Source organism: Triturus cristatus, chromosome 5_2, assembly GCF_964204655.1.
Source record: "Triturus cristatus chromosome 5_2, aTriCri1.1, whole genome shotgun sequence".
Lineage (NCBI taxonomy): Eukaryota > Metazoa > Chordata > Amphibia > Caudata > Salamandridae > Triturus > Triturus cristatus.
Window position 1 is genome coordinate 763825499 of NC_140588.1, and position 26165 is coordinate 763851663.

At 50.0% G+C, this 26165-nt stretch overlaps 1 protein-coding gene across 1 annotated transcript in view; it reads right to left on the minus strand.

Moving 5' to 3' along the window:
- Positions 1-26165, minus strand: part of LOC146829238 (sodium- and chloride-dependent neutral and basic amino acid transporter B(0+)-like) — a 1256359-nt gene that overhangs the window by 1157149 nt on the left and 73045 nt on the right. The window contains exon 3 of the mRNA XM_085606669.1: positions 13217-13348. Within this exon, the coding sequence (XP_085462795.1) occupies positions 13217-13348 (132 nt within the window). The remainder of the gene's footprint in view (positions 1-13216; positions 13349-26165) is intronic.

The following is a 26165-nucleotide window of genomic DNA, read 5'->3' on the forward strand; positions in this document are numbered from 1 at the left end:
AAACCCGTAGGTTAACAGTTACCAGTAGAGACGTAATGTGTCTGGGTAACTAAGCTAAGGTCGACATGTTTCACGCCTTGGGTGGTCAGTAAGATCCTTGGCGTTTCATCAGGACCAGGGGTGATAGTGATATGAGGTGAGTGCACGAACTTATTGGTGTGAGTAGGGTACCATTAGCCCTCTCACCGATCAAAAGAGGGGGGTGGGAGGTGCCTCCTACACAGATTGTGTGTGGCTCTAGAGTCAGTTATGCCCCCTTTGATCGCGACCTAAGACACAAAGAAAAAGAAAACAGGAACAGAAAAAGGGGAGGAGGAGAGTTTAAAAACGGAAATACCTCCTCGGTCAGAGTGTGTTTTTTAGATCGCTACTGGTCACATGTGGTATTGACCCACTGTCATTGCAACGGCCAGGGGTTTTGTGATTTGGGACGCCTACTCAACCCACTCGGACGCTCCGTTTTGGGTTCTAGGGCGACCCCCCTTTCCATACCCCTGCCTGGAGCTGACACGGTACACACCATACACTGATTAACCGGAACTGAACCTGGCTTTTTCATGTCTCTTCTCTTGTTTTTAAGTTACTGTCTGCTGGCTGCGTGTACAGAATGTTGATACACTGACGCTCCACATGTGCCAGCATGAGCGGTATTTCTGTTTTTAAACTCTCCTCCTCCCCTTTTTTTGTTCCTGTTTTCTTTTTCTTTGTGTCTTAGGTCGCGATCAAAGGGGGCATAACTGACTCTAGAGCCACACACAATCTGTGTAGGAGGCACCCCCCACCCCCCTCTTTTGATCGGTGAGAGGGCTAATGGTACCCTACTCACACCAATAAGTTCGTGCACTCACCTCACATCACTATCACCCCTGGTCCTGATGAAACGCCAAGGATCTTACTGACCACCCAAGGCGTGAAACATGTCGACCTTAGCTTAGTTACCCAGACACATTACGTCTCTACTGGTAACTGTTTACCTACGGGTTTTTTACTTTACCAAGGGCACCTCTTTATTAAATAACTCTTCTATGTTTGGTAACCCTTAGGTATTTTTAACTCACACTGCACGCACTACCTTCACTTCTCATTTGGTACTTATTTCCACATACCCACATGCACCCATCGGCAGTTCTCTAAAAGATCTCCGCTAAAGAGACCCTTCGGGGGACCCGTAGGGCATTGCACCGCCGGCCCGACGAGGAGCAACCGCCCGATGATGAAGCATGACATCCTTCGGGGTGTGTGAGGGCAACAAGAGACAATTTATGCCTCTCCCCACCTCTAGTACCAAGTCCCTGACCTAACTTCTCCATCTTTCCCACCTCTGACCCTATTGTGTGTGTAGGTTGTCCTTCGACCACACTCACCACGGAACAGTGCCTCCTGTGTGATTACCTATTATCTTTTAGGACCTTATGCTGTGTATTCCAAGTCTGTTAGTTATCTTGGTCATTATTAGTATGAGAAGTGTGTACGTAGCTGATTTGGGCATTAGGTATAATAGTAGGACCCTAGGACCCACTCTTGAGTAAAATCCTGAAACTGTGGATATTACAGAAGAAAGACACCCTGCTGTCCTGCTGCATGATGTCTGTCCTACTTACTGCTCCTGCTCCCTTCATCCCAGGCTGAAGTGACTCCAAAGATCAGCTGACTGACCTCCTGTTCTGAGCTACATCGACACAACAAGCCCCATTTGCAACTGCCCAGTTAACCTGCTGAAACTATACCTGCTTGGACCTGCAACTGGACCTGTTTGAGCCCAGCTGGCCTCTGCTGGAGTGAAATTCTGATCCCCAAGAGGTGCCTTCAAGGTCCTGGACCCTTGGTGTGGCATTGGTTGAGCTCCTCCTTGAAGGAAATAAGAAATCCTGAAATTTGGGCTGTTCACACCCACAAATGGGATTGTTTGTACAGAGATCTTGCCACCCGCGTAACCGCCAATGCAAGCCTCCAGTGAACCCAACTCTTCATGCCAGAGTGACCGCCAGCGATAAACGGCACTGCAAGATCTTAACTTCTTGCTACAGCATTGATAGCTTGCGGTGACCGCCAAGGCAAATCTCCAGCAACGATCACCCATGCTGCCCGACAGGAACTTTGCACTATGGCGACGACCTTCCACAACGCTCTGCCTGCTCGTTGTGCTCTGGCGCCCATCATCTACAACGCTCTCCCTACTCCTCCCTGCCTCCTCCACCATGAACTGAACTCTCCGTGTTAGACTTTAGAAGGTACATTCTTCAGCACTACTAACCTGGTCCCTGTATCTGGTCGAGGCTTAATTGAAGTCGACCTGAAATTGTGACTTTCCCCGGTCTTGCACTACCAGATAATTGCGAGTGGCACTTTGTGCTGTTAGGTTCTAGTCTTACCTTAAAGCTTTAAAACTGCATACCTCCAGTTCTACTCACTGTTTTTGTTTTGGTGTCAAACAAATTACTAAACTTATTTTTCTAAACTGATGTTTGATTATTCTTCTGTTGTGTTTTCACTTTATTACTGTTTCTGTGCCGCATAAATGCTTAACACGTTGCCTCCAAGTTTTGTTGAACTGGCAGATGCCTACTTTCGAGACATATTCACATTAACGTCAGTATTTGGCCGAATTGACATCTGTGTGTCATTTGTAGTTTGATGTTGCTCAGTTTCAACAGATACAAGCTGCATTCCATTGTTGGTAACGCCTTCACTTTGCAGAGTGGAGTCTTCAAACATTATTAATGTTTCCATCTGAACTTCCTGTATGGTATAAAGAGGAGATTGGAGGCTACCCAGGAGCCCTCATACAACAGGTCATCTGGTGCTGGTCCCACTGACCTTATTTTCGCTAGTCCTCCTAGTGCCCCAGTCTTCTTGCCCCATCCTAGTGCGACTAGTTCTCCTGGTCCCTTCGTTTGCCTGTTCTACCTTATTCTTGTCCTTATGACCCTGATCCCCTCTGTCATGCAGATCCTTGCAGGTCTGGTCTTCCTCATCCCTTTGGCACTGGTTCTCCCTGTTCCCATGTTGTGGGTCACCCTGGTTCATGTAGTCCTCGTCATCATTGGTTTAGGATCCCCCTGAGTGTGACCCTCATAAACATTCTGATCCTGATCGCACTGGGCCAACAATTTCCGGACCTTTATAACCGGTCATTCCAATCTAGGGTCTTCAGGTCCTGCTAGGCCTGGTCCTTTCTGGCTGTGCTTTTCTGGTCCTGATCCATTAGTTTCTGGCCCCTTGGTCCCCTTGGTCCTCCTTAAACTGATCTCTGTGGTCTTGGTCCTCCTGCCTCTGATCCTTCTTTCCATTGGTGTTTCCATTTGTCTCCTGGTGCTGCTCCTTTGTGATCTATCTGCCTCAGTCTCCTACTCCTGTTCCTGGTTGTCCTCGTCCCTCTGGTCCTGGTGAGTGTGCTCAGTCCCTCCTAGCCCTCATCTGTATGGTCCAAGGCTTCTGTTCCTTCTACCCCTGGTCCTTCTGTTTTTTTCCGGCCCTTTGTCCATTGGGTTCAGATCCCCCTGTTCCACATACTCCTGGTTCTCCTTTTCCTTCTTACCATGGTCCTGGTATAACTAGTCCTGTTTTTTCCTTCTCCTGACCCTCAGCATTTATTTGTTCCCAGTCACCTCTGGCATTGGTGACTGGTCACCTCTGGCATTGGTGCCATGGTCCTCATAGATTGGGTCTCTCTGGACCTGGTTCTTCTCCTGGTTCTTGTGGCTCTGGTTGTGCTAGTCCAGTTGGCGGTCCACCCCCTGACCCTTATTCTCAAACATGTCATCCTCCTCCGTTTACTGGTCCTACCCCTTTCTTCCCCAGCCCCCCACTACAATGACTACAGACAGGTAAAGCCTCCAAGCTTGTCAAATTGATATTTTTTTGGCTTCCATATTTCCTTTGCTGAGACACCACTGTCAAGGACAAAAGTTAGGGCTTGGTATAGACAGGACCTTTCTCAGGACCTTACACTGCGTAACATGTTAAAAAACAAAACTACAATGGCCAAGAAGCATTGTATGGATGACTAAAATGAAAATGTGGCTGAAGCGACCACTCATGACATGGGTTGCTCTAAATTGACTCTGCTGGGTGAATAGTATGAAAAAGTGTGTTTATTCACAGGCAGCAGAGTGAACTCCATTTAATTATCTAGATTTACTTGCGTGTCTCCTGCTTTCACTTGGCCATTCCTCAGAAGCCCCATTACGGAGCCTCCGTTAATTTACCTCCAGCAAGTGTCCCAAAGCACTGTGCTCAGAGCACCAATTGCCTACTGTATGTGTCACTCCCTCTGGGGACCACATACCACTTATCTGTCTCCATTTCCAGTTTGGTTCTGCTTGTCGACTGCTGCTGTGTTGCCAGGTTTCAAATACTAAACAAGCACAATCCCCTTTATAAGGAATCCTATAGCTAGCACAAGGCCTTCCATAACAAGGCCAAAAAGAGCCTATCCCGCACCTTATGAATGGCTAAATAATGACCTCTTTCACAATATTTATCTTCCTGGCGGTCAAATTGTATATCATCTCTACAAATTATCCTATGCCAGGCTAAACATCAGCCATTATGTACTATTCTGTAGGTCGCTGGGTAAATAGAGGAGATTATGTACTATTTGGTCGGCGGTCGGATAACTAGCTACTTCCTCAAATGATTTATTACTGATGAGAAAGATTTAGAAAGTCATAAGGAAAATTTGGGTGAACTCCGAGAATGTGCTTATGGATCATGTTGTTGCTTCAATGTGCTACCGCCCAGCCCTTATCGGTTCACTTGTTTTTTTGTGTTTTTTTTAATACTTTGCTTTCTTACTTCCACTGATTTTTTTTATTTAAATATTTTTATTAGCGTTTTGCATTACAATATTCCATGAGATACATCGGATATTTCACAGATGAACCACCTTTTGTGTCACTTTTAAGTATCATCACTGTTTACAAAGGGCAATTACATTTATTGTCTAGTCCTCAGAATACACTGACATAGCTTAGATCATAGATCTACTACTGATTTGCTCCAGTGGACTGTAATGTATCCTGCTGCGACTGAACCGTTGTGTCACATGGTAGCGAGGGTTAGCATATCCTCTCCTCCTCTATCTGTGTATGGCTTCCCCTATAATGTGTCTGATCATCTATTCCGTTTGGTGAGTAAGTCGGATTCAGAACTGCCGATGGGGATTTAACTGTAAACCGTGGGAAGAAAAAACCTGGGGAGGGGGGGGAACACACATGGTGGGCAAGGAAAATCGGTTGTGACGGGTGATGAGTTGACTGGCTATATGTCCGACAGGTGCGTCCTGGGGCAATCGTGGGGGGAAATGAGCAGTTGTAGGGGTGGGCGATAGACCCGGGGGCACCGTCCATCTCATCTAGTCGACCCTCTTACCTGCATATTGTACCGCTATTGTTGGGACCTGCGTGGTGGGAGATAGAGAGGGGGTGTGGGGTGGGGGCTGTGTTACTTACAGTGTTTCCCCTGCTGTCCGCTCCTGTTTAAAGTGGATTAAGAGCTGCGCCCATTCCATAGATATTGGATGCTTACGTGTGCCCTTTACCTCTTCCTCTCTTAGGGTCTCTTCCTCCGCTGCCACCTACTTGAGCAGTGCCCCCGCCCAAGCTGCCTCCGAAGGCCCAGTAGGGGCTCTCCAATGCATGGCTATATTCCTCTTTGCTAAGAGGATGGCTAAGGATGCAAATCTCCATTGTAATTTTGCATATTTCTTTTTCCGGAAGATCCCCAGGGCGCATGCTTCCCATGTGGAAATGTTCGGGAGATTAACCGTTGTTCGGAGTGCATGATGTACCCTGTCCCAATATAGCTGTATGGAGGGGCAAACCCAGAACATGTGCTTAAAGTCCGCTTCTGGCGTTTGGCAGTGGGGACACGTGAATTGTGTATCGGGGTAAAATCGGTGTAGCTTATCCGTGTGAGATACGCCCGGTGTAGGATATTGAACTGTATGTTTTTGAATCGCGCATTTCTGGATACCTTTTTGGGATATTCCAAAGCTTGACGCCACTCTGTATCGTGGAATGCCCGACCTACGTCGTCTTCCCACACCTGTCGGAGTCTGTCCAGGGAGACATCAGTCAGTTCCCGGATCGCTTTGTAATGCCACGTGATTAAGTGCCTACCCGCACCCATTCGTAGTATCGTGTGTAGCACTGGGTGTGTCGGGGGCTCCCCATCCCGAAGGTTCCAGTATTGGCGACCACTGTCTAAGAGTTGTCTGTGCCGCAAGAACTGTCCTTGTGGGAGGTCATACCACACGACCATCTGGGCATAGGTCTTCAGTTGCCCTTCATGAAACAGCGCCTCCATCTCTGTTACGTCGTGATCGGTCCAAACCCGAAGGGCTCCTGTGGTGTAGTATTCACTCCTCCGAGGGAATCCCACCAGGGGGAGCAGTGGAGAGAATAATTGTCGTCCCTTCGACATACGGTGCACCCGCATCATACACTTGCGGGCTATAGAAACCTGTAGCAGGTGTGTGCGCGCCGGTTTGGTGCCTGGCAGTAACAGTCGTCTTGATAGCGGGGAGGGGTATTCTGCCATCCTCGGTTATTGTTTCTCCCACATGCCTTTCTGCTGTCCAGTGGGACAGCCATTGGAGTTGCGCCGCAAGGAAATATGATTCGAAGGATGGAGCTCCCTGGCCTCCACCAGTCGTGGGCAGATACAACGTGCGCAGTGCTATTCTATGACGACTGCCGCCCCAAATCAGAGCTGCTAGCAGCGCGTCTAGTTCCTGAAAGAAGGACCGTGGTGGGATTATCGGGAGATTCGCAAAGTAATAGAGCATTCTCGGAACCATAATAATTTTTGCTATGGCTACACGCCCAATGGGTGCCAATGGTAATGTCTTCCAGAAGCCCACCGCCGTACGTAAGCTCGCTAGCGCTTTGCGATGGTTGCCCTCATAAAGATCCGCGGGAGAGTGGTACAGCCGTACTCCCAGATATCTGGGGGCCGTCGCGTTCCACGTCAGTGTCTGGGTGCCCACCGTGATCTCCAGGGGCGCCAGATGGGCGCTGAGAGGAAAGATCGTCGATTTCCCCCAATTTACCTTAAGTCCCGAGGCCTCTCCAAACTCCTGTAACGTTGTCCAGATTGGGGTGAGATCGTCCGAAATGTCACGAACATAGATCAGGAGATCATCTGCGTATATTGACACGCAATGGATTGTATCTGCTATAGGAATTCCCCACGTCTCCCCCTCCCGTCGCAATCTTATGGCCAGAGGTTCCATCGCCAGACCGAAAAGGAGAGGGGAAAGGGGGCACCCCTGCCTGGTCCCTCGTGCTACCGGGAATGGGGCTGATATAAGTTTGCCGACTTGTACCCTAGAGGTGAGGTCTCTATAGAGGAGCTGAGTATATGCCATGAGTGTGGGGCTGACATTTATTCTCCGTAGGACTGTGAACAGATAGGGCCACAGTAAGGTATCTAACGCTTTCTCTAGATCCAGGATCAGGCACGCTGCTCGCGGGAATCGGTCTTTTGCTCTGTCTTGAATATGAAACAGTCTACGTAAGTTACGTGAGGTATTGCGTCGGGGAACAAACCCACACTGGTCAGGGTGCACTAAAGCCGGAAGGATTTGACTGTAGCGATCGGCTAAGAGTTTCCCTAGAATTTTGCAGTCTGTATTTAAGAGCGATATCGGCCTGTAGGAGGCTGGGAGTGTGGGGTCTCTGTGCGGCTTCAGGAATGTCACCAGGATTGATGTCCGGAGCGATTCCGGGAGCATCTCTCTGGCTAATGCCTCCTCGTATATGGAAGCCAACCGAGGCGCCATCTGGGCCACAAACGTGCTATAATACTCGAGTAGAAAGCCGTCCATTCCTGGCGCCGTCTTGCGCACTAACGACCTGATCGCATGTGTTACGCCTGCGGGTGTGATCTTCCCGTCTAACTCCTTCCTATCTGCGGGGGAGATTTCAGGCATGGACGATGGGCCTAGAAACCGGGCTAGCTCTCGTGGCATCTCAGTCTGTGGAGCTCGGTATATTTCCACGTAGTAGTCATGAAATATGCGTAATATGTCGATTTGGGAGTGTTTGGGCTGTCCATCTGTGTCTATAAGTTCTGTGATGGGGTGTGGCGCTGTGTCCTGTTTGACTAACCAAGCCAGGAGTGGCCCCGTTCTATTGCCCTCCCGGTGTGTTTTAGTCGCATAAGCGCGAAAGTTGTATTTGCGCAGGTCTCGCACCTTTTCAGCGTGGGAGGATTTTGCTGCAGACAGTTGTGCTAGTGTGGCTTTCCCTTGGTCTATGCTTTTCGACAGTTCCGCCAATTTAGTCTCTGCATTTTGCAAGGCACTTTCCAGTACTCTCCTCACCCCCACCACCTGTTGGATGCAGTGTCCTCTGGCGCTGACTTTAAACGCGTCCCATTCGATTGATCTGGAGGATGCCGTGCCATTGTTCCGTAGAAAGTGTTCCTGAATGTATTCCCCATGGATTCGGCGGAATGCCGGATCAGTGAGGCATTCTTGGGGTAGCTTCCACGTTGGGACTGGGGATGGGGCAGTCGCCATCTAAGGGTCACTGTGTGTTCATCGTGATCCGACACTATCCTGCCCAAATAGTCCGCTTGCTGTACTTTGGGTAGAAGTACCGCGGAGCACAGAAACCTGTCGAGCCTGACTCTCAAATTGTGTGGGATGGAGTGAAAGGAGTAGAGTCTAGTGGTTGGGTTCCGAGACCTCCAGGCGTCCATCAGCGCCCATCTATCCGCCCATCTTCGGAAGCGCTCAGCTTGTTTATATGCCGGTGAGTGTATCGGTGGGGGATGCGATCTGTCTAGGTGCATATCTAGTGTGCAATTGTAGTCTCCCCCTAGTAGCCACGGGGTCGACGTATGGTGCGCCAATACGCTTGTGAGTCTATCCCAGTATTGCTCTTGTTCTACATTGGGGGCGTATATACTTCCTATGAGTAGCGGTTGACCCTCTAACAGCCCTGTCAGCAGTGCATACCGCCCTTCTTTGTCTATTAGTCGTGTTTGCTCTTTGAAAGGCACCCACGGCCTAATCCATATAAGTGCGCCCCTGGAGAATGCGGAATACGTCGTGGCGCAGATAATGCCCCGCCATTTTTTGTGCAGACGGTCCACCTCCCCTGCTGTCAGGTGTGTCTCTTGTAGGAAGGCTACTTGGGCCTGCTGTCTCTTAATGTATGCGTAGATAGAGTACCGCTTGCGGGCTGTGTGTATTCCCCTGACATTCAGCGTGATAAATTTTATGTCTGTGTTATGGGTTCTGTAGGACATGTAGTGTATTCTTGATGTACATCGCCCCTTTAACCCATCGTACCCACCCCACCACCCGCCACTCACCCTTTACAATTAATCTGCATTGTCCATTTCCGCCTCCTCGCCCACTTGAGGATACCTGGGGGATAAACGAAAGGGGAGGGGGGGGGGTAAACTGAAACACTGGGGAACAGTCCCAACTCAAAGGACCTAGCGCTCGGGCGATACGTCCAAACTGGTTGTCATATGTAGACTTTAGTTCGTTACTGAGGGGGTGGTGGCTTCGTTTCTTCCCGGCTCTCGCTGTTGTGGCCGCCCGTTTGTTGATGATACCGGAAATGTGCCTGCTAGCACCGTGCCTGTACTTAGTCATCCGTGTCCGGCTGGAATATTGTTCACTGTTACCATGGTTGCAGCCCGCCTGGACAGTCCCAACCTCGTGCCGTCAAGCCTGGATGCCACTCCGCCTGTATCCACCCCGGGTGGGGGCCATGTCGCTTCCCCTGCGCATCTCAGATGATTGTTGTCCCATTATATCAGTGTGTCTGCTGTCTGGGGGGTCACTATTGGAGGTGTCACCGAGCCCCGCCGAGACATGGATGTATCACTGCCTTCGTCTTCCGAACTGAACAAGTGCGGGCCTCTCTCCATGTCCGACCCCCTCTCCGCGGGGCTCAGCGTAGCCACCGTCTGCAGTGCTTTCCTGCATTCTGTTATGATTTGCGCAAGGTCTGTGGAGCTGGTAGTGGCTGCGCTAGACCGCACACTGAGCTGCGTGAGGGTGACCTTTCGGAATCGCCGTCCTGAGCGCCCGGGCGGTCGAGCCCCTTGTTTGTTGGTGTCGTCCCTAGGGTGCCGTATGCGTTGCTCCACCCAGGTTTCTGCATCCCTTGGGTCTGTAAAAAAGTGAGTCGTGCCATCGTATATGATTTTGAGTCTGGTAGGGAAGAGGAGAGCATATTGTATGTTCTTTAGGCGCATGGTGCGCTTAACTGCGAGGAAGGTGGCCCTTTGTTGTTGGACAGAAAGCGAGTAGTCCGGGAACAGCATGACCTGTTTGTTTTCTAATTGTAGTCGTCCATGCTGCCTGGCTGCATGGAGAATGGTGTCTCTGTCCTGATAATGTAGGAGCTTCAACAGGAATAGGCGAGGGGGCAGGCCCGGCTGTGGTCTGCGTGCCGGGACCCTGTGGGCCCTCTCTACTGAGAAGTAGGGGGTTAAATCTTTTGCGGGCGTGAATGTTGTTGTCCAGGAGGTGATGTATTTGATCGGATCCGTCCCCTCTGCCCCCTCCGGCGGCAGATTCATAATTCGGATTTTGCTCCTTCGGGAGCGCCCCTCTAAATCGTCCATCTTGGTTTCCAATGCCTTTATCCGTGATTGCAGGTCTTTTATAACATTGTGTTGTTGTTGCATCTGCGGTTCCATTGTTTGGATCGTTTGTTCACTCTTAGCGACTTTATCCGCCAATTTTCTATGGTCGTCATGGAGAATATTGAGGCCTGTGGCCAGTTCGCCGTACTTGTTCTCCATCGTCAATCTTGAGTGTTCAATGGCCGCGAGGACCTGGTCTAGTTTCCTGGATATGGGGTCTTCACTGGTAGGCTCCTCTCTTGACCGGCTCACAACAGGTGTTGAGGGAGTCGCTTTCTGTTGTTCCGGGGCGTGTGACATCCCCACCGCGCGCTGCCGGCCCATGGCGGGGGGGGGGGGTTCTTTCCTTCTCTTGCAGTGGTCAGCGCCCAGCGACCCACAACTCCAATCCCAGATCCACGGACTTCTGTGGGGCGAGCGCGTCCCCCCGGAGGTTTCCGACTCTCTCTGGGCAGTTACGGTCTCTCTTCGCCGTTCCTAGGGGTCCTTCGTGAAATTCTCCCCCACCGTTCGTGTAACCCACTGCGCGTCCGTCTCCGTGGCGCCGTCCACCGTGGGCTCCCTCGATGTGTCTCACCTCCTCTCCCGAGACCCAACTGTGGGGAGAGCAACTGGCGACAGCCCAGCGATCCACCCCCGCGCCAGGACCCGACGTCCGCGTCCGAGAGGCGATCCGGGGCTCCGATATGGCCACAGCCGCCCAGGCGGGGCTCAGTCCTTGCTGATGAATCTGCGCCAGATCGGATCTGTGGTGGCGGGGCGCTCAGCATGCGGTTGCGGGCGTCGATGATGGGTCGCTCTCGACCACGCTGCTGGCCAGTCAGACTAGTGCACGCCCCGGTCCCCGCCGCCACACAGTAAGGGTCTCCAGGGCGGGGGGGCCTATATGTTATCACCTTGGCCTCTCGCCCCGGGGTGTAAAGGGTGGCAGCCGGTGTCTCGTTCTCTGTTTTTACCCCTTACACACCGCAAGTCCCAATGCTGAGCGCCTCCACGATGAGAGGTCTTACCTCTCAGCACCGTCCAAGTCCCGCACGAGACCTCCTCGCCTCAATGGATGCGTGGGCAAGGGGGTTGGCTGCAGCTCTTCTACTCAAACTGCCTCCTTCACCGTGAGTTGCATGGCGATTAGGGTGTAGGGTCGCTCTCTGCCTCCCCGTGGAACCCGAGGGCAGGGTCCGACCAATAATTGCTGCGCTCTCACCCGTGTTATTTACCGACGATGGTGGTTCCTCCGATCCGGCCCGCTATTGTGTCATCGGGGGCTAGGTGCTGGTCTGTATTCGGGCTGCCCCCGGTAATTCCAGGGACTCTGATTACGGGCCCGGGCCCGCCCGGCCCGGGGCTGAAGCGGCTGGGTAACGGTCCGGCGACTCGCAGCTCGTCCCGCCGTGCAGGTCACATGCTCTGGCACCGGGCCCAGGGTTGACGCGGCTGCAGCGCCGGTCTGGTGGCTTGTAATTCGTCCCACCTCCCGTTCCGCCAATTCTCCGGGTCGGTGTTGCCTGGGAGGGGGATCCTATGCCGACACTCCTAATCGCCACAGTCCATGACTCACGGCACGCTGCTCATGGGGGGGTACGTCCCCCAGCGCCCCGGTGTGCGGAGATGTCCACTCCCTCGGCGGTCAGTCGGGACGCCGCCTCGTCCGTCTCTGATGCCCCCGTCTACCGCTTTGTCGTTTTCGCCCTCCAACGGCACTAGTCTTGCACCAGGATGCGGTTGCTCCCTCCGTTGCTCAGAGGACTGCGCCATTATGCTGCGAGTCCGCCATTTTGTCCAGCGGTCTCGGGGGAACCTCCGACAGGCGCCCCAGCGGTGCCGGCGAAGCCCACTCCGGGGGTCCCGAGCCTACCAGAGCCGTTGCCGCATCGTCCAGACCCGGTACTGTTCGTTATGAGGCCGACAGGTGCATGGGGCAGATATTAGTGGCGCTTGCACGGGCCACTGTTCGGAGCCTCAGGGAGAAGAGTCCGCCATCTTGGCTGGCTCGGCCACGCCCCCTTCTTACTTCCACTGATCGGCAGGATTTCTTATTTCCTCACTCCTGCTCCCTCTCTACTGTTGCATCCCTTCTCCTCCTGTCATATTCTTTTTTATAATTAAAAATATATTGTTTTAATTTTTGTAGTACCTGGCAGTTGGACTTTGCTACAAGACCGTTCCATTCTTAATATGTGCTTTCATGCATATTGTATAGATTTTTATAAGTGACTGCCCTGAGATGGGCATCCACCAATATCAAAAGGTAAATGTGGCAGCCACTTTATGTCACATACATATGTAGCATCATGACACATCCACCCATCTGCATCACAACACACACGCCATGACGCATGGCCAGCATCTTAGAATGGGTTTCCTTAAACTGGAAACCCATTTTAAAATTACTTTACATGCGTATGATGCATATGGATGCATGTATTCACATGCCAATGCAAGCAAGCACTGGCAAATCCAAATTAAAGCCTAGGCCTATTGCTTTGCCGATGCTTGTTTGCACAAGTTTTGGTTCACCTTTAAAAGACAACTGTTATTTATGACATGAATTTAGCTTTACTTTAAAACTGTATAAAATGCAATGAATGTGTTTACTTACCTTGGACGATTGGAACAACTTTCCACACCATAACTGGCCCTATGCTGGCAAATTGTCCAAGGGAAGATTCCAGAAAAAATAAAGGCATTCCAGTAAGCACCAGTACTATCATGTAAGGAATGAGAAATGCACCTGAGGAGGGAAATTAATTTTTAGAATAGCATTCATATATATATACAATAACACGTTCCGCTTCAAGAGATGTCTTAGAAATAAAACAGATATTTGGTACATTAGGTTGAACAGTCACCATACACTGTAAATTTCATTATTGGTGCATGTGTATAGGCAGATAAAGGCATTAGATATATTCCAAATCACACACTTCTCACCAATCAATTGGTGTACATGTTGCGCAGAGTAACAAAAAACATTCTAAGGGGAGTCACAGACTGATTGTTTGGGGCATCATTAATAATTCGTCATCAATTTGCACCTGAGTACAAAAAGCAGGCATAAGGAGGGGAAGTACAAGAAAACTGCATGCAGTCTAAATAAGTATTTATTTTAGTTTATTTAAAGCCATTTCATTATTTAATTTAATAAAATGTGTGAAAATTCTACATAACATACAGAAACCGCTGTGCAAAGTGCAAGAAAAAAGTACCTAATTGAAACAGCAGCGAGTGGTTAAAATGCAAGTTTACATTTGTGGCCTTTCCCTGTTGCCAGAGGATCACCAGACCAAAAAGCCAATGGCTTCCAAAGTCAGAGAATTCTTAAAAAATAAAGCAAATTATTGTCCTTGTGTGTTGATTTTACTGACAGTGCTGTAATTGGTTCTTGTTGTTCAAAAGGTGGTGCTACAAATTCGATGCATAGCTGGTGGGCCCATGCTCCTAATAGGGTAGATTATAGTTTATGCCACTGCCTCAATAACAACCTTTCTGCCTTATTTAGAAATACAATATAATTAGAGCCTAATTTGGATGCTGGCGGGTGGCCCATTTCGCCATCAGGGAGACGTTACCCTAACCAAGGAGCCTCTCTACAAATTTAGAAATGCATGCCAAGCACGCGGTCATTTTTAGGTCTCGCCTAGCGTTGCAGTGCAAATGCTCTGCCATTGCTTTGCCAGGCATGCAGTATATACTGTAAATGTGGAAGCTTCGTGGAAGCTCCGCCCACTCTCTGCCCATTAGCTTTTATCTTAAATGCTGCCCTCCAAATGGTTTGAGGCTTGTTAGTCCCTCCTCATTCATCATTTGTATCCTTCCACGGCTATTGGCCCCTTTACTCCTAACACTATTTTCTTCCGTGTCTCCCCACCCCACCGCCCCCTCCCTCAGTTTGTGACTTCTCACCCTCCCCTGCCCACCGACCCAATCCTGTTCGTGTTTTCTTGCCTGCCGGCACTTCCGTTTTCATCTTTATTATTGCCACCTTGAAGTATGTGAGTTCAAGATGCGTGCTGTACAAAAACTTCTCGTTTTTAATGAACTAGATTTTAATGTTACTCTAAATATAATAAGACTCTAGGCAACATTCAGGGTATGCATGGCAACTGACGCTACTTGGTTCACAAATGGCATTGTTGTCGGGCGGGAGGAGCGGCAGTGTTTTAACTCATGCTTAAAACGAGCACTTTTAATAACTTCCTCTCAATTCAGGGCTATAATCTTGTGTACTGAGGTGACACGCTAAAGAAATGCACTTTTTGAATTCTGAAGGGACATTATTGCACATGTACATCATGTTTACTGTATGATTAACATGCCGATCATTTTCACGGCTTGCCCACTGGCTCGTATAGGCTTGGCTCGTCTCCGTCTGGCTCTACCTGTCAATTAATATAGTGGCTCACACACCTCTAACAAAGAGAGATGAATGGATACATGACAGTGAACCTGTTAGATGGTAGAGAAATAGACTGGTGCAGACAAACAGACAAAGTCAGTCTCCATTGCCTCTCGTCAGAATCATCACTTTAAATAACCTGGAAATCGGCCGGCAACTCCTGCATGCCCCAACCTCATCCCCCTCACCTATTCTTAGCAGAAGCGGCAGATTCTGACTGTCTCCCAGTGTTTGGGGGATAACCAAGACGCAGGAGAGTGATTCAAATAGTCTAGAAAATGAAAGAGAAGCTGGGATTCGGATTCACATCCTCCTATCCCGATCGCGTTGGTTAGTCTGTAAGTACTACTTTTATTAATGAGTTTTGCATTAGTAAAGCACCACGGTGTGCATGTGTGGTGACACTTCACCCATGAGGTACGTGCCAAGCAATTGTTGACACAATCCACACTTTGTGAGTTTTCCAATATATTTATTACGAAGTGCAGGACCTTTCCAAGGGATTTCGTACACTACATACATTCAATCCAAAAATAAAACGTGTAGGTAAAAAACATTGCCATTTACAATATCAATAGCTCTACCTATTTGCATTGCAAATGCTTGTTTAAAGCACTGGCAGGTAAATTCTGTCACGGCGGTTCCTGTTAATGCTTTTGACATTTGGCGGACAGCTCTGTCAACATGATGGAGCCTTGCACCAAGTCGTTTTATTTTTCATTTTCAAAAAGAAAATTCCGAAGCTTTATTTCCTCTTTAAACATAAAAAGGAAACTGCTCCCCTCACTATGAGAGTCCTCTCATATGGCAAGGGGAGCATCTAGCAGTTTTCACTGCCCCTTACATTCAGGGTGACTGGCAGTGAAAACTAATCTCTAATTTCAACCCATCTAAATCAGGTGGGTGGAATTTGAGGACTGCCCTATTGGAAAGTGGCCCAAACGTTTTGCGTTCCTGCTTTTTTCCTGACCTCGTTTTTATTGGCTTTAGGACTCTGAGCGCCTTACCACTGCTAGCCAGTGCTAAAGTATATGTGCTCTCTTCTCTTAACACAGTGTAATTGAATTATCCACAATTGGCATATTTAACTTACCTATAAATCCTTAGTATAGTGCACTCCATGTTCCCAGGGCCTGAAATTAAATACTTCTACTGGGCCTGCAGCCACCCACTCACGTAGCCTTTTAAACATGTCTCAGGCCTGCCGCTGCAGAGCCTGTGTGTGCAGTTTACACTGCCATGTGGACAAAACTCCTTGCCAAGCCTGAAACTCCCTTTTTAGGTCTCGCCTACGCAGCTCCCATGGGAGGACCTTTAGCCGTCGCTCTGGTCATTTTCAAGCACTGTACTCGTGCTTGTGGTGGCATCCACCTTGCGGGGGTGCGCCACAAGCACGAGTGCAGTGCTTGAAAATGAGCAGACTGCTCTCCCAAACGCACGAGCCTCTTTCCTTGCCCACAAGTCCCGTCCACTGACTCGCTCCGCCTTCTCCGTCTCCTTTTTGCTCGCTCGCGCTTTTTCCCTCTCTCGGTTCAGCCGCACAGCTCGCCCAACTCTACTTCTCAGTCTCCTTTTTGCTCGCTCGTGCTTCTTCCCTCTCTCTTTTCAGCCGCACAGCACGCCCAATTCTGTTTCCACATCTTCAACACCGCTCCTAATTGGCAACAATGGCAGCTGCACTTTTCTTCTTGTGAACAACTGTTACACAGCGCGGCGCCCAATTCACGGCCGCCACACATTCTCAGCTTTTTTCTGGCACGGTTCACTCTTCTCTAATCGGCAACAATGGCGGCTGCACTTTTCTTCTTGTGAACAACTGTTATTTTAATTTTAGCACTGTTAGTGACAGCTCAAAATCCCAGCCCGCAAAGCACTGCCCGCTAAAAAGCAATGGAAGGCTGAGGTGTCACAGATGACATGGGACCACCAGGCGGCAGCAGTACAAACAACATTTACAGTTTTGTTTGTAGGATCCGCTATCCTTGGTAATGTGCAAGGACTTTTTTTTCAAGCACTGCATTTATGAGAGCATTTGGTCCTATATTTAAAGGAATATACTACTTACCAGTATGCATCTATTCTTGGCATGTAGAGCTGCAGATCCACACACTAGCATAGTAGATCGCCATCTGGTGTTGGGCTCGGAATCTTGCACGTTGTTGTTGTCTTGGAAGAAGTCTTTGTAGTCACAAGATAGGTGACTCCTCCCTTGGACGATAGTGCGCATGGGCATCAACTCCATTGTTAGATTGTTTTTTGCCATGATGGGAAATGATGGAGTTAGTAGAAGAGAAAGAGATGTCCATGTGTGATATCTAAGTAAGATAAAGCTGGAACAGATACAGGTCCCAGGGAGGTGGGTGAGCGTGTGTGGATCTGCAGCTCTACATGCCAAGACCAGATGCATACTGGTAAGTAGCATATTCTGTTTGAGGCATATGAGCTGCAGATCACACACTAGCATAGACTATATAGCAGTATCTCCCCTAGCGGTGGTCACCTGTATCGATTGCAGCAGTTTGAAATAAGGTTTTAAGGACAGCTTGGCCCACAGAAGCTTGTTGCTTTGCTTGTACGTCAACACAATAGTGTTTAGTGAAGGTGTGTGTTGTAGACCATGTGGCTGCCCTACAAATGTCTTCTAAGGGAATGTTCCCTAAGAATGCCATGGAAGCCCCTAGTTTGCGTGTGGAATGCGCTCTAGGGGGAACTGTTAGTGTGCGTTTAGCTTTCTGGTAGCATATTTGGATACATTTAACTATCCACCTAGCAATCCCAGATTTGGAGATGGGGTTGCCCTTATGTGGTGGAGAGAAAGCTACAAACAATTGTTTTGTTTTGCGGAAAGATTTAGTTCTGTCAATGTAGTAAAGAAGGGCTCTTTTAACATCTAAAGTGTGAAGAGCTCTTTCCGCTGCAGAGTCTGGGTTTGGAAAGAACACTGGTAACTCTACTGGTTGGTTAAGATGAAAAGGCGATATGACTTTTGGAAGGAATTTTGGATTTGTCCTAAGAACCACTTTGTTACGATGTAATTGTAAGAATGGTTCTTGTATGGTTAAAGCCTAGATTTCACTTACCCTTCTGAGGGATGTGATTGCGATAAGGAAAGCTACTTTCCATGTGAGGAACTGTAGTTCGCATTTATGTAGAGGTTCAAATGGGGGCCCCATGAGCCTAGTAAGAACAATGTTTAGATTCCATACTGGAGTGGGTGGTAATGTGGGAGGAATGATTCCTTTCAGTCCTTCCATGAAGGCTTTGATCACAGGGACTCTAAAGAGTGACAAGTGCTGTCGATTTTGTAAGTAAGCTTCTAATGCTGCTAGATGGAGACATATGGATGAGTATGCTAAATTACATCTTTGCAAGCGTAGTAAGTAGCAAATGATGTTCTGGATGGATTCATCCAGTGGGTGTTAGTGCAGTAAATGGCAAATCTTTTCCATTTTGCAGCATAGCAAGCTCTAGTAGTAGGTCTTCTGGCTTCTTTTATAATATTCATGCAGTCTGGTGCCAGGTTTATGTAACCGAACTCTAGGACTTCAGGAGCCAGATCGCCAGATTCAGTTGACCTGGATCTGGATGTCTGATCTCTTCATGGTTCTGGGTTATTAGGGACGGGAGAGATGCAGTTTTTGGTGTGAAACTAGAGAGAGTTCCAATAGTGTTGTGAACCACGGCTGGTGTGCCCATGTGGGAGCTACTAGGATCAGTTTGAGAGACTGCTGTCTGAGCTTGCGTACTACTAGTGGAATGAGTGGGAGAGGCGGAAAAGCGTACGCAAATCTGCCTGACCAGTTCATCCATATTGCATTTTCCTTTGACTCCGGGTGGGGAAACCTGGCGGTGTGTGGCGAACAGATCTATGTCTGGTTGGCCCCATTTTTGGAACAAGCATTGGCATAGCCAATAGGTCTCGCTTTTGGGACCTTATAAGTATTTAGTTATGCAGCACAATATCCTTGATGCAACAACATCAACTGTTGCATGGCTAAGCACTTATAAGGTCCCAAAGGCGAGACCTATTGGCTATGCCAATGCTTGCAATGCAATAGGTCTTGCATTTGCGAGAGTTTAAGCAATTAGCATTGCAAAAAACAATGCCTTTTATTTATCTCTTTTAAAAAACCAACACATAAATAAAAGGAATTGTCATTTACAATGCCAATAGCCCAAAATCTCGCAAATGCGAGACCTATTGCATTGCAAATGCCTTTTAATAAGTATTTTTGTTTACTGGATGTCCTTGCTTCTTGCTGCCTCACTCCAAGAACACAGTCAGGGTGATGGGAGACATTGGCTTGCAAAGGGCTGGGAATAAAGGTACCAGTGGGTGAAGAGCAAACCCTGATCTGGGGCTCACTGCATTTGTAACCCACTACTACAGGCCTGAATTTGGAACTGGTTTCAAAGTCAGATGCATTATAAATAAAAATTTTATAAAGTTTATGGCTGCTTCCTCCTGTTTTTGATATTGCTCTGGAGGTTAGGGGAGGGGGGGTTACAGAAGGAAGATAAACAAAATTGCAGCTCTGCAGCTGTTGGAGACATTATAGTTGCCTTCGCTAGCTTCTTTGTAATATGCAGACTAATCACCCAAAACAGTTCAAAACAAAACACATTCAACATTGTCAAGATCCCTTAATGTGTTGTCAACTTTTACTGCTGAAGGGTAAAGAAACTTGGTTTTTTTCCTTTTTTTTAAATTTGTATTTTCCAGATTACCTCACTGACAACATAGTTCTCAGTTGACATTTATTTTGAAGGCATGCGGATTATACTTCAACTACTTTCTTCGTGTCACAATTCAAAATGTTTTATGCAGTTCAGTGCATTTCACAGATACCGCTAGTGGACCAGCATTGAGTGTGAGGTGATCGTCATTGCGAACTGACAGACCCTGGAGCTAAATATTCACTGACCAATTAAAAAAACCATTGTGGCTCAAAGCGATCCTCCAGTTTTGTAACAGGATTTAGATTGTGTACACTGGGGTTAAGACTGCATTTGTGCATTGTGTGTTTTTGATATTGTTGATTCAATGCACAACATTTAAGGCACATAACATGTTTTTTATCAAAATAAAAAAAAACGCTGAGTGCGATGCTTTTACTGTTTAGTTTGGTATATCAGATGATGCAGGGCATTGCTTATGTTCTTTGATATTAGTGTTAATATTGAGCTTTGCCTTTTGTTCCGATCTTGCCTCCGCACTGTACTCCTACTGCCAGCCCAGCCTGTCACTTATTTTTCAATCAGGAGATCCTTGTGTACCAATGACTACAAAAGCATAGAACATGCCAGCCCTAGCAACATTTCCGACCCCGCCTCCAGCTGTAACACACAGAAAACACTAGGGGACGTCAAAGGTGAAGTTTAGACTGCGCATATGCAAGGCAAAACAGCCCACCTCCCCCATTAAAGTCAGGCAGCTTGTTAATGACGCCATACATTTTGCAGTTTTATATAGTGCGAATTAGACCTAAAGATATCGGAGCGCTTTAGGTGAGTACCAGCTTTAGTACACAATGGAAACATTCATGTATTTGTAGGCACGAGTAAATAAAAAAAAAATTTTTTTAAATCACATTATGTGGAGCCGACGCCGAGACTCGAACCTAGTACTCCAGGGCCAAAGTCGGTAACTCTGGTTGTTACGACATATTCTTAGTGGTAATAATACACCCACCCATCGCCACAGCATTTAGAAATGAGGACCCTATTGCCTTATGTAACGTAACGTTTGATTTTGTAACATGCTCACTTGTTTTTTTTCTCCTTATGTATCATTACTGCTCCTATTGTGAAGCGCTCTGACACCTTCGGGTAAAGTCCGCGCTATATAAAAACGCATTAAATAAATAAAATAAATAAGACCCTTTACGGGCGCTGTGCTGAAACGTATAGCATGGCACCCGCCTGAGGTGACATTGCAGACAAAGTCCCGAGGCGCATAAGTCACATTTGGTTGTGAAAAAACAAGCTTCAGAGTTTGTTCTGGTTTGGTGTGGGAACGTGATTGTGCCGAAAAGATCGTCAATCGTGTGAGAACTGTGCCTGAGGTTTCGGGTGTACGTAACTGCTCAAAGTGAAAGAAAGCATGGCTCCCATACTCAAATATTGCACGCATTGTGGCCCGTGAAGTGGGCGACATGGTAATAACAAGCAAGTGCGGGGAGGATGTGGGATGTGGTGTAGAGACAGCAGGGAGTACAGGGGCAGCAGTGAAGGGATGGGTAGGAGGGTTGAAGTAGCAACACGGAAACAATACAAAACAAGTTCAAAAAAGAAACAAGAGATAAAAAGCATTATAGGCAGCAGTACGCAGAGGGCGGGGAGAAAGATGTGGCTTTTACCACCAGGCCCTGGAACGTGGAATATACTGCAACTGGTGGAACGGGCTCTACGGCTTTACCGTTACCTACTTCGAAAAGCAGCTAGAAGGCGCTATGGAACCGGTTGTGAGCAGTGCATGCCCTGGCCCCTGCAAATCCGGGCCGAGCCGCAGCCTGAGGCGATGTGGTTCCCCACTTGTCGCAAAACGCGGAGAAGGACTCAACCAACCGGTGAGCTGGATTCGGTTCAACAAAAACAAGAAAGTGAAGCAAAGCCATGTCTGTGGCGATTCGGATACAGGTCTTAAATGTTAAGCATGGGCACCTGATGCCTGAGGGCCTGAGGGCTCGTGCAAACAAAACTTGCTCTACCGGCGTGAAAAGGTAAATGCTACAAGGAAGTGAGTTCCGCATTAGGGGAGTTTTCGTAAGGTGTGTATTGCTCGGCCCGAGTGGAGCAGGTGTGAAAAGATTGGCCGCATGCGCGCCTCGCGCTTGAAGTTTAAAAAAAAAAAGAAAAAAAACAAGCCCGGCGGAGCGTGGCGCGCGCGGGCTTGGGGGCGGGGGAGTGGACCCTTTGAAGTGCTCCCAAAAGGCGGATTGCATGGCGGCACGATGCGCGTGATTGTGCGCGTGCTAGCCATGCAATCCGCTTTTTGGGAGCACTTTTGAAACCCGTATTCTATAGTCTCGCTTTGCAATCGCTTACGCGATAGCAAGGCGAGACCTACAAAGGGCAGTAAAACTTGGGGAGGTAGTTCCCATTCGTGGATCTGTTGTGTCTGTCGACTTAACAGATCGGCAATCTGATTGTGAACCCCTGGAAGGTGTTCTGCAAGTAGGTATATGTTCTGAGGAATGGCCCATCTCCAAATGTTCTGTGCGAGCTGGGAAAGCTGCAGAGAATGTGTGCCTCCTTGTTTTTCTATGTAACAAATGGCTGTCATGTTGTCCGTCCGGATGAGGACAGCCTTGTTCTGTACATGTAGTTGGAAGGATTTTAGTGCTAGGAATACTGCTAGCAGTTCTAGGTGATTGATATGGAGCACTTTCTGTTGAGTGGTCCATTTGCCCTGAGTGGTGTGTCCGAGGAGATGGGCTCCCCATCCTGTGAGTGATGCGTCTGTTGTCAGCACTATATGTGGAAGAGGCTCTAGGAACGGCCGCCCTTTGGACAAGTTTGTTATGTTCCACCACTGTAGAGAGCGATGTGTGCGGCTGTCCACCAACACCAGATCTGTGAGTTGTCCGTGAGCCTGGATCCACTGACGTGCTAGACATTCCTGTAAGGGACGCATTTGAAGTCTTGCATAAGGCACAATGAAGATACAAGATGCCATAATGCCTATGAGCTGCATGAACACTCTGGCTGGAAGAGAGTGTTGGTTTTGAAATTTTGTGATAAGAGGTTGTATACTGGCTATCCTGGCTGGACTGGGATATGCTAGGGCTGTGGAGGTGTTTATGGTAGCTCCTAGATATTGGTGTATATGAGAGGGTTGGAGGTGAGACTTGGGATAGTTCATAGTGAACACCAAGTTGATTAATAGTTAAGAGCGACCCTTGACCTTCCTGGCAGGTCGCTCCCCCGCTGCAGCTCCGCCGTCACCCCGCTGTCTCCTGCTGCCGCCGGTGTATTGAGGCCCTCCACCACCCGCAGGCTCCACCTGCGCTTCATCCCTGGTGGCCAGTGGTGGCCTTAGGTACGCTTCGCTTGCTGCCTGTTGCTTTGTGCCTGCCTTGTAACTGTCTGTGCCCCCTGCCCCCCGCTCGCCGCTCTGATTCTGTGCCCCCTTTTTTTCTGTACCCCTCGCTGCGCTTGCACCCATGCTGACTTGTGCATCTGTGCCCCTTGATTTTGTACCCTTTTCTCTTCTGTGCCCCGCGCCGGTCTCCTGTCCCCCGTCCCCGCCGCTGCCTCCCCTGCGTCCCCGCCCCCTCCGCGCCCATTCGTTCACCCGTCTCTCGCCTCTCAGCTGCTCCTCCCTCCCCATCTCCCTTATATGGCGGCCGCTGCGCGGTGAGGAGAGCGACCCTTGACCTTCCTGGTAGGTCGCTCCCCCCACCCCGCTGCATCTCCGCCGTCACCCCGCTGTCTCCTGCTGCCGCCGGTGTATCGAGGCCCTCCACCACCCGCAGGCTCCACTTGCGCCTCATCCCTGGTGGCCAGTGGTGGCGTTAGGTACGCTTCGCTTGCTGCCTGTTGCTTTGTGCCTGCCTTGTAACTGTCTGTGCCCCCTGCCCCCCGCTCGCCTCTCTGATTCTGTGCCCCCTTTTTTTCTGTACCCCTCGCCGCGCTTGTACCCCTGTGCTGACTTGTGCTCTGTGCCCCTTGATTTTGTCCCCTTTTCTCTTCTGTGCCCGCGCCGGTCTCCTGTCCCCCGTCCCCGCCGCTGCCTCCCCTACGGCCCCGTCCCCTCCGCGCCCATTCGTTCACCCATCCCTCACCTCCCACCTCCCAGCTGCTCCTCCCTCCCCACCTCCCTTATATGGCGGCCGCGCGCAGCGGGCGCGCCGCTGGCGCACTGAAGGCACGCCTAAGGCAAGCCCGTCTGCGTCCGTCCGCGCCTGGACCGTGCCCAGCGCCAGAACCCCCGGCCCCCGCACCAGCCACGAAGACCGCCTCCGTTACGACGCCAGCACCCTCGTCGCTCTCAACCCAGGAAGATCCCACACCTGCTGTAAGGCCACCCCGAAGCGCACCCACGGCCCCTTCACCTGCCGGAACTGCAGCTTCTCCTGCCTCGAAAGCAACAAGACGCCTGCCATGCTGAAACCCAACCAGCTTAGATGCATCCTGATCAACACCCGCTCCGCACACAAACACGCCGTCGAACTCTGGGGCCTACTCGACACCACATCACCAGACGTCGCCTTTCTGACCGAGACCTGGATGAACGAAACCTTCTCACCAGACATCGCCATAGCCATCCGAGACGGGTACAAGATCACCCGCAGAGACTGCACCAACAGGGCCGGAGGAGGAATCGCCATCGTCCACAAAAACACCATCAGGGTCTCAACAAACACCAACGACACCTTCAGCACCACCAAACACATGCACTTCCAGATCCACACGGACCCCAAGACCACCCTAAGAGGCACCCTCAGACCAGCAGGACCCCGGCCTCAATTCTGCGACTCCATCACCGACCTCATCAGCACGCACGAGCTGACCTCCACCGACTACATCCTCCTCAGAGACCTGAACTTTCACCTGGAGAATAACAACGACAGCAACTCCTCCACCCTGATCGACAATCTCGCCAACCTCGGACTGAAACAGCTCGTCACGACGCCGACCCACAGAGCCGGCCACAAGCTAGATGCTATCTTCTCCCCAAGCCCCCACGTCACCTTCAGCCACGCCTCCGAACTCACCTGGACAGACCACCACTGCATCCACTTCTCCTTCCGAAAACCCCTCACACACCACCGCACACTACAGACCCCGCGACGCTGCTGGAGCAAAGTCACCCAAGAACAACTACAGACAAGCCTCGCATTCAACCCTCCGATGAACCCCACCAACCCAGATGAAGTTGCACTCACCCTCGAACGCTGGATGAACGACTGCGCCAACACCGTCGCCCCGCTGAAAAACCCCACCAGCAGAGACACCAGCAGAAGTCAGCTGTTTCACCCCGGAACTCCTCGACTCAAAACACACCTGCCGGAAACTGGAAAACATATGGCACAGCGACAAGATGCCAGACAGCCGCACTGCCCACAAAGATGCCATCCGCAACAACCACCACCTCATCAGGACCGCCAAAAGAACCTCCTTCACAAACCGCCTTGACAACAATGCACACAACAGCAAGCAGCTCTTCACCATCGTGAAGGAACTCTCCAACCCCAGCTCCAACGACATCCCACCATCGCAAGCCCTGTGCGACTCCCTCGCCACCTTCTTTCACCTGAAAATCACCGACATCCATGACAGCTTCAGACCCCGGACGACCTCTGCCGACCACACCGCACCGAACCCACCGCACCCCACCGCCCACGACACCCTGACAACCTGGGCCAATGTGAGCATCGAGGACACAATCAAGACCATGGGAACAATCCACTCCGGTTCCCCATCAGACCCTCTCCCGCACCACATCTTCAACAAAGCCAGCTATTCCATCGCACCCCACCTGCACAAAATCATCAACCTCTCCTTCGGAACTGCTACCTTCCCTGAGAACTGGAAGCACGCAGAGATCAACGCCCTACTGAAGAAACCCAAGGCAGATCCGAGCAACCTCAAGAACTTCCGTCCCATCTCCCTGCTTCCGTTCCCAGCAAAGGTCATCAAGAAGATAGTAAACACCCAGCTCACCCGTCACCTCGAAGACAACAACATCCTGGACCTGTCCCAATCAGGTTTCCGCAGCAACCACAGCACCGAGACCGCCCTCGTCGCCGCCACAGACGACATCAGGATCCTGCCAGACAACGGCGAGACGGCGGCCATCATCCTCCTGCACCTCTCTGCCGCCTTCGACACCGTCTGCCATCACACACTACGCACACGCCTCCACGACGCAGGGATCCGAGACAAGGCCCTGGACAGGACCACCTCCTTCCTCTCCGGCAGAACTCAGAGAGTCCGCATCCCCCCGTTCCGATCCAATACCTCCGAGATCATCTGCGGCATCCCTCAAGGATCTTCCCTCAGCCCGGCGCTGTTCAACGTCTACATGGCTCCACTAGCACGCATCGCCCGACAGCACGACCTCAACATAATCTCCTACGCCGACGACACTCAGCTGATCCTCTCCCTCACCAAGGACCCCCGCACCGCCAAGCCCAACCTCCACCAG